Source organism: Tupaia chinensis, unplaced genomic scaffold (assembly GCF_000334495.1).
Source record: "Tupaia chinensis unplaced genomic scaffold, TupChi_1.0 Scaffold139431_1, whole genome shotgun sequence".
Classification (NCBI taxonomy): Eukaryota; Metazoa; Chordata; class Mammalia; order Scandentia; family Tupaiidae; genus Tupaia; species Tupaia belangeri.
Window position 1 is genome coordinate 63,306 of NW_006199316.1, and position 8,457 is coordinate 71,762.

The 8,457-nt window shown below is 59.6% G+C and overlaps 1 protein-coding gene across 2 annotated transcripts in view; it reads left to right on the forward strand.

Moving 5' to 3' along the window:
* Positions 1-3,851, forward strand: part of FXYD2 (FXYD domain containing ion transport regulator 2) — an 8,097-nt gene extending 4,246 nt beyond the window's left edge. For both annotated transcript variants that reach the window (XM_006161874.3, XM_006161877.3), the window contains 5 exons: positions 1,720-1,758; positions 1,939-2,013; positions 3,307-3,343; positions 3,432-3,462; positions 3,656-3,851. In XM_006161874.3, coding sequence (XP_006161936.1) covers positions 1,720-1,758; positions 1,939-2,013; positions 3,307-3,343; positions 3,432-3,456 — 176 coding nt within the window. In that variant the 3' untranslated portion in view covers positions 3,457-3,462; positions 3,656-3,851. The remainder of the gene's footprint in view (positions 1-1,719; positions 1,759-1,938; positions 2,014-3,306; positions 3,344-3,431; positions 3,463-3,655) is intronic.
* Positions 3,852-8,457: the final 4,606 nt, after the last annotated feature.

The window sequence follows — 8,457 nt, forward strand, 5'->3', positions numbered from 1 at the left end:
CATTCCTGCAGCCTTGGGCACGTCCCTGGTGCTCCAGCAGGGCAGGAAAGAGGGGCCGCCTCCCTGGGGCAGAAGAGCCCTGGCCAGGCCACCTTCCAGCTGTCCAAGGGCAAGGGCACCTGCTGATAGGGCTGGGCCCCGCCCCAACAGGGACACCTGCTGTCAGGGGGCGGAGCCACGGGAGGAGGGGGCAGGACCAGGTGACCTTGCAGCTCAGCCTCCTTCCTTCCCACCTCCAGGGGGCAGAGCAAAGGGTGAAGGTCTGCATTCTTTTCTTATTTTTCATTTCATTTATTTTTTGAGAGGTTTTGCCTTAGGGTGTGTGAGCTCACCAGAGAGAGACAGAAATAGTGAGAGGGAAAGTGAGAAATCACCTCCCAGGGGCAATGGCCACCCTGCAATCCCTTCTCCATTCTCCTCCCAGGATCTTGAGCACGCATGCACCCCTGCCCAGCTTGATTCTTAAGCCACCAGGTCCGGGACTTGAACCTCGGTTGGCCATGTGAGTCGGGAGTCCAACAACGTAACTGCTGCACCATCTGCAGGCCCCCTTTAAATTTTTTTCATTTTTAAAGTGTATGTATTTATTCCATGAGTGAGTGAGACAGAGAGGGACAGCAGAGACCCAGCACTCCCCACGGGGCCCCGCTGCCATGATTCACTCCTGGCCTCACTGGCCCGGCTCAGGCACTGCCCAGTGCACGCAGGTGTCTCGGGTGTGAACTCGCCATCTTTCCACATCGGCCAGCCTCACGGAGCTCCACGCCTTACCGCTGCACTGTCCGCCACCCCTTTTTTTCAGTTTATTTATTGCTTTCTTTCATGAGCAAGAGAGAGAGTTGGCACTCTCTACAGAGTCTACCTGCCACCATCCGCCGCAACCTCAGCCAGCCCCAGGTCACAGCGTGCACGTGCCTAGCAGATTCGGGGGGCGTCAGGCTTGAACCTGGGACCTTCCTACTGGCATGCCGCATGGAGAGCGGCTTCATTGACATGCCACTGTGAGGCCCCAGCTTCCAGAATCGGAGTGACCTACCAGCTGGTTCAGGTCGCAGCTCTTACTTGCTGTGTAACTCTGGGTGCATCCTCTACCCTCTCCGGGCCTCGGGTCTGTCGGGACTGTAGTAACGACTCGTCGGGTTGTCGTAATGGTTAAGTGAGTTGCTGTTTTGTTGCTTTGGCCTGGCACACAGCCAACACTATATAGTCTTGTCTCTCACGTAGCTTTGCCTCCCCCTTAGACGGCAACACGAGAGAGCAGAAGCTAGAATCTAGATTCAAGACCCAGTTCTGCCTCTGCCTTCCCCTGGGACTTTGGACAAGTCTCCAAACTGGGCCTCAATTTCCCTCTTTTGTTCACTTCTGCATTTCTCAAACATTTGCTAAGCACCCTCAGCTGAGGAGCTATGTGAACAGGGGCCGGGAGGTCTGGCAGGGCTCTTCCTGGTATAAAGTGAGGGGCAGGAGCCTGCTTGTCCCAGGGTGGCCAGAGCCCCCTCCCTGCCGCTGCAGCATGGATCCTGCTTTCAGAGCTGAGTATTCGGTGCCTAGGGCAGCCCCCACCCAGGGGCATTAGCAGACCCACTAACCTTCTCTTCCAAGGGCCTCCTAACCAGCCGCCCCTTCCCCTTAAGCCTTTGGGGGTCTGCTAGGAAGGAAAGGACCAGGACTCGCAGCATCTGTGGCTGCCCCTCATCCCTCTACTGGCTCTCTCCCCAGGTGGCAGCCCCAAGGGGGATGTGGACCCATTCTACTATGGTAAGCCGGAGGAACCCTGCCCTCTCCCTGCCCCTGCTAAGCAACTGGCCCTGTCCTCTTCCAGTCCAGGGCCCCTGTCGTGGTCCCCCTTGCTCCCCCAGTGGCCACCAGGCTGCGGGTGGGTGGAGGGGGGCTCCTGGAGGGATGACCCATTGCCTCCCTTGCCCTCTCTTCCCGGAGACTACGAGACTGTCCGCAACGGGGGCCTGATCTTTGCTGGCCTGGCCTTCGTCGTGGGGTTGATCATCATCCTCAGTAAGTGCAGGCGGCCGCGTGGGGCGGGGTCAGGGCTGCTTCTCCCTCACCTAGCACCCTGGTTTTCCAGACCCGAGCTGGGGAGCAGCGTGTCTCCAGTCCTCCTCCCTAGGCGAGATGGTGCTGTTAGGATACAGTGCTGGGATAGGGGCCACTGGGTCCTTGGACAACGGGGTCATGTTCCCACTTCCTCAAGCGCCCCCTCTAGTGGGCTCAGGAAGAGCTGCTGGATGGGAGCCTGCTCCTTCCCTTCCTGGGGCCTGCAGGGTAAACAGAGAGCCAGGAAGGGAACTGGGCACCAGCCCTCACCTGGCACCTTCTTAGGCTCGAGCTCTGTTTTAGCCCATTCCATCCTCTCTGCAACACGAGGGATGCCTCGACCTCCAGGCCCTGTCTTTAAAACAAAAAAGGCAGCAGAGCTGGGGTCAGCTGGAGCGAGCATGGCTGGGAGCCAGAGCCTGGTCCCGCTGCCCCTCCCAGGGAGCCCAGACCCCGGGCCTCGGCTTGCTCGTCTGCTATATAGGAATGGCCCCACCTGCCTCAGGATGTCGCAGTAGCACCCGAAGTCATGGCAGTTGAAAAAGTACTTAAAGCAGGGTCCGGTGTGGGCATGGGCTACTCTGGAGGGTCCATATACATCCCCCTGCTGCAGCGGGCACCCACAGGAAGTTAATGCACGCTTTCTGACTTGTTTTGGTACAACTAAAAATACACAGAAAGACCAGCAGTGAAAAGAAACCACGTTAAATAGCAATCGCACCTCCGCGGCCCAGAACTCGAGAGGCCCATGGGCACGGCCGCTCCACCTGAAGACTTTGGGCCACAGGGAGAGCTGGCTCCCTGATTTGCCTGTTCGGCCCCTCGAGGGTGGGCCGCAGGGGCACTGAGCACACAGACATTGGAGGTAGGCAGGCCCAGCAGGGATCTCAGCTTCGGACTCACTGCCATCCTTCTCCAAGTGCACATTGAGCAGCTAGTGTGTGCCCAGCCCCGTGTCAGCTGCACCCACACTGACCTAGTCTCAGCCGCCGTGTTCAGGGCACTCACAGCCAACTGTGCACCACTGCGGGAAGTGTTTGTTGACTGACTGAATGATTGACTGAAGCTCTCGAATGCTTACGGTCCAGCCCTATGTGAAGAGAGAGTTCAGTGTGGCCTCCAGGCTGGGCATTGTGGTGACACTGGCAGGAAGGAGGCGTCACCAGTCTCTCAAAACTGGAAGAATCGAGTCCTCTAGGGTCTCCTGGGAGGGTGAGAGGCCCATGGAAATGAACCCCCCTTTCTCTTCTCAAGGCAAAAGGTTCCGCTGCGGAGGAGCGAAGAAGCGCCGGTGAGTGCTGCTGGGGAACTGAGGAAGGAGGGGCTCCCTGGCCCGGCCCTCCCACTCACCTCCCTGTCTCTCCTCCTTCCCATTGCAGGCAAGTGGGTGAGGATGAGCTGTGACCACAGGTGTGTTGGGGGAGCACGCAGTGGGTGGGGACCCGTCATTGTCCCTTGTTTTCAAATGAGTCTAAGCACCTGGCTGGTGGCAGCAATGCGATTCGTGGAGGCCGTGGAGAAGCCCTCAAGGGAGGAGAGACAGGAGAAGACTGAAGCCCCAGCCTCTGCAGCCACCTGCCCAAATCCCGCTTTGTCTTTTCAGGGCCAGCTGTGGCCACCCAGTGCCCCGGGGCTGGCTGGCGGCCGTGGACGACCTGTCTTCCCCAGGCCCTAGACCTGTCTGTGTCACTGCTAGCTCTCAGGCTAAAGGGCCGGCCAGGCCCACGTGACCCCTGGGTGGGCATGGCCTCCTGCCTGTGCCACCTCCTGCCCCTAATAAAAGCAGCTCCTTCCCTCTGCCGCGGCCCCCTTGCGCCCTCCTTTCACTGCCTGGCTGCTTCACCTTGCCAGGGCACGCAGCCTGCTGTGTTTCCAGCCCCTTGGCTTGCCTGTGAAGTCTCTGGGTCTGTGGGGTGCAGCCCCGGGCACCGGGTGTGCCTCTAAGAGCCTGGGAGCGACCATGCATGGGAGGGGCTGCCTCAATGCCTGGACGTGGAGCTGCAGCTGTTTGCAGCCATGATGGCCTGCACTGTCCCTTCTCCCAGTGCGCCACGGGGCCCAATGGGGCGGGGTTGGGCAACTGGGGGCCAGGGCGCCTGGGCGAATCCCACTCCCATCCACCTGTCTGGATGCTGGCTTGGTGAGTCAGGGCCACAGTGAGGGGGCCCGCTGTGACCACCAGTCCCTTTGGGCAGGGACTCTCCAGGGCAGCCTTAGCCTGGGCTGTCCCCACAGTGGTCTCTGGGCCAGGAGGCTGCGGCATGCTCCGCAGGAGTTTCCGCATGCAGCCTGAGCCCCTGCCTCCTCCTCCCTTCCCATGGAGGGGCTCTGAAAGTGGGTGAGTGGAGGGGTCAAGGCACCGCCTAGCATCCTGTCTCCTCACATCCTGAGGGAGGGGACAGAGCTGCCAGGACCAGGGACGGCAGCAAGTCGACAGAGTCTAATATGAACAGCACTGTCTGGGTGAGCCGCAGGGGACCACCGGCCGCTCCAGAATGAAGCCGGTGGTCTTAACACACTGCCCAGGCCCTGGCGACCAGCAGTCCTAGAGAGCCACTTCCCTGCCTGAGCAGGAAGGTCCTCCGAGGACAACCGGACAGTCGCTATTTCACAGAAGGGGAAACTGAGGCCCCGAGTGAGGCCGTGACGTGTCCCCAGCTCCCAGTGTCACCACACTGGCCACCTGCAGCCTTGGAGAGCTGGGGGGAGAGAGAAGCCTGGAGCAGGGGAGCAGCCTGGAGGAGACAGGGCCTCTGCAGCTCAGTCCCCAGGTCTTGGTGACGCCCGCTCTGAACACAAGTCGCTGAGGACAAGTGACATGCAGGCCAACCCTCTGCAGAGTTCCGTATTTCCACGTAGGAGATGGAGTGCCTACCCAAGGTGGGGAAAGCAGGAACGGGCAGCCTGGCCAGGGGGCTTTCAGGGCTTCTTGCCTGGGCAGCAAGGCAAGTAGAAAGAGAGACATTCCAGGCCTGGGGTTGAGCTGAGAAGGAGGCAGTGGAGAGGAGGCATGTTTCCAGAACATTCTATACAGAAAGCCTGCAACACTCAGAGGGGAATTCCGGCTGCTCTGGAGGAGAAATGTCCTACAAGTGTCACTTCCCCTCCAAGCCGCTGCACGGCCTCCTCCTTGTGACCCTGGAGAGCTGGGGTGCTTTCCCAGCCCCCACATACCCAGGAACCCCTCTGGACCTGCTTGTGTGACCTGTGGGGTGGGTCCACCAGGATGATGCTTAACAAGCTTCCTGGTGGCGACCAGGGCTGGCCACTGCCCCAGGTGACATGCTGAGGTCTGTGACCAGCTTCCTAGCCAGGATTCTTGGGGACCTTGCCCTTCCCTCTCCAGGAAGGTCACATAGACTGTGAAAGTTACTGAACTTTCAGTTCACTCGGGGATTTTCCACAGTTCAACCTGCGCTGAGTTACGAAGAACAGCCACGACTGGAGGTAATAGGTCCAGGTCCCTTCATCTTGCTGGGCCGCCCCTGCTGGCTCTGGGGTGCAGTTCCCGTTACTGCCACAGGAGAGAGCATGTGGCTCGCTCCGAATCCCCTTCCATTGAGTGTTTTCAACTCTGCCTTTCCAAGCCTCTGGCTGGAGGAGGGTGCTGCTGACTGGCCTGCCCCGGCCGGTCCCTGGTTCCCTGGGAGAGTCCGGCGCTCTTCTCCTGCCTCCTGCCTCCTGCACACCCGGGTCCAGGAGGGTCTGCTCTGGGTTAATTCTTGGCTGCGCGTCTGGAGCCCTCGCTCCCTGGGAGGACAGAGACCCTACGTAAGCTGCACATATCCCCCAAAGCCCGGGCAGCCACAAAGCCCCTCACCCATAGTTAGAGTTAGTCAGCAGCTCAGGACTCCGAGATCGGCAGGTATGACGGGAAGGGAAGGAGGAGGTTGCCTGAGCAGCTCCTTAACCACAGCTCTAGAGAGTTAGACGGCATTGATGGGACACCCGTGGCTTTTTAAAATTTCCCAGGGGACCAGCAGATGGAGAAATGGTTACGTCGCTGGACTCCCATGTAGTCGACTATGGTTTGAGTCCCGGACCCAGCAGCTTAAAGCTCGCTGGACGCTTGTGCATGCGTGCCCAAGATGCTGAGAGGAGAAAGGAGAAGGGATTGCAGCATGGCCATACCCCAGGGGGTGATTTCTCACTTTCTGTACCTCTGTCTCTCCAGCAAGCACAACACGTACCTTAGAACAAAAAATCTCTAAAAACAAAAACAAAAACAAAAAACAAAAAACCCTTCCCAGGTGAATTCAATGTGGAGTCAGAAATAAAGTCGGGCTGAGCAGGTGGGTGTGAATAGGTGGGGGTCGGGAGAGGCAGGCAGTGGCAGGGAGGGGATAAAGGAAGCCTCAGGATAAGGGGACTTGCTTCACAGTCTGAGAGGGACAGCCAGCTCCCCTCAACCCTCTGGAGGCCTCGCCCCAGCTCCCTGAGAGAATGCTCCCCTCGGAGCACCAACAGTGGGCCTGGGGGTCTGCCTGAGCCTGCGGGGCCCTGTCCTGTCCTGTCCTGTCCCCACGGCATCCGTGGGCAGGGCACAGGCCTGAGGCCCAGGTGGGGAAGGAGGATCAGCTGGTGAGCCCGTCTTCACGCTCAAGCACACGCTGTCGTCTGCAGGCCTCCAGGAACGGGGACTTACAGCCAGGGCAGAGAGGCCGGGTGGGCACAGAGGGCTCCTCTCAGCTGTGGCTGTGGCTGGCAGGCAGGGTCAGGCCGCTCCTCCCTGGACTTGTTTCTGCCTCAGAGGAACCGGGGCTCAGTTGTGTCCGGCTCCTGCAGGCTGACCTGACCAGAGGGAGGGTGCCCACATGGACGGCCAAGCTGTCTAAATGCTCTGGGGCCTTAGGGGAGACTTCACCCAACCCCAGCGATCCTGAGAACCCCTGGTTGAGCAAGGAGTGGGTGCCCCAACAACCCAGTGACTATCTCCACTGGCTGCCTGGGTAGACAGGTGGGGGGAGGGCAGGCAGGTGGGGGGAAGGCAGACAAGGGGGAGAGGGCAGAGGGGGGCTGAAGAGGCCCGAGCAAGAGGGTGTGAATCCGCCCAGCCCTCTCCTGCCCCTCCCTCCTGGCCCCCAGGGCTGCTCCTGGGGAGAGTAATGGCCTCCCTGTTGTCGGCGGAAACGGGCAGCTGTGCTCTGAACTGCGCCTAAGCAGGGGCTCCAGGATGGCGGTACCCTGCTCCTCGCCATGCGCCCATCCTTCACCGGAGCCTGACAAAGGCCTGGCGGGAGACTAGGGGCACAGGCAGAGGCTCGGTCCCCAGGCACCAGGACCCAGGCAGCCCCGGTCAGGAGCGCAGGAAGGTCAGTGCGGAGATTGGAGAGCCAGGGTTCCGGCCTCAGAAGAAACCCAGGCTCAGTCCCGGGTGCTGGCTGCAGAAGGCGCCCCCCAGCTCTTGGCAGTTGAGTGACTGAGGCAGGAAAGAAACCCCACTGAGGACTTTGAACCTTGGTGCCTGGTCTTTGGCCTGCCATGAGGGGCAAGGGGGGTAGTATTGGGGCCTGCAGTGAGGGCCCCCAGCGGTAGTGGGCCTCACACCCTGAGTGAGCTACACTAGAGAGGCAGCCCCCCCGAGTCCTGATGGGGCAGGTTTCTTCTCCAGGGCTCACTGGGCTGCCCGCCCTGACCCCGAATAGCTCTGAATGACCTGAATAACCCCAAATAACGATGTCCCACAAACCCCCCGACTCAGGAGACTATCAGTCACTCTTGGCCTCTAAACCTGGTTCCCTTTTCAAGACTTCTCACTGTGGCTTCCCCAAAGGGCTTCTTTGGTGCCACCAGGTGGAATTCCCCAGGGAGTGCGGCAGGAGGGGGGGGGGGGGGATTTGTGACCCCAAGACACCTGCCCGCCACTCTGCACAGACCGCCCTGTATAGGTGGAAACTGCTTCCCTGCAGCTTTCCCTGGCCCTGCTGTGTGACAGGACCGGCTCGCGTCTCTCTGGACGTGGCTTTGGAAAAAACAAACTGTCGAGCTTCAGCTTCAAAGTCAGGAGGCTGCAACTTTTTTGTTTGTTTGTTTTTATTTAGAGAGTTTTGCTATAGGGTGCATTCACTGGAGAGACAGACCGAGACAAAGAGACAGAAAGCGAGAAATCACCCCCCAGGAGGGATGACCATGCTGCAGTCCCTTCTCCATTCTCCTCTCAGGATCTTGGGCACGCACACACATGTGCCCAGTGTGAGTTTTAAGCTGCCAGTTCTGGGACTAAAAACCGCGGTTGACTACATGGGAGTCCGGCAACATGACCATTATGCCATCTGCTGGTCCCTAGATACTGCGACTTTCTTTTTCTTTTGAAGAATTATTTTATTGGGAACCAGCAGTTAGCGTAATGGCTATGTCGCTGGATTCCCACGTAGTTGACCGCGGTTCGCGCCCTGGACCCGGGGG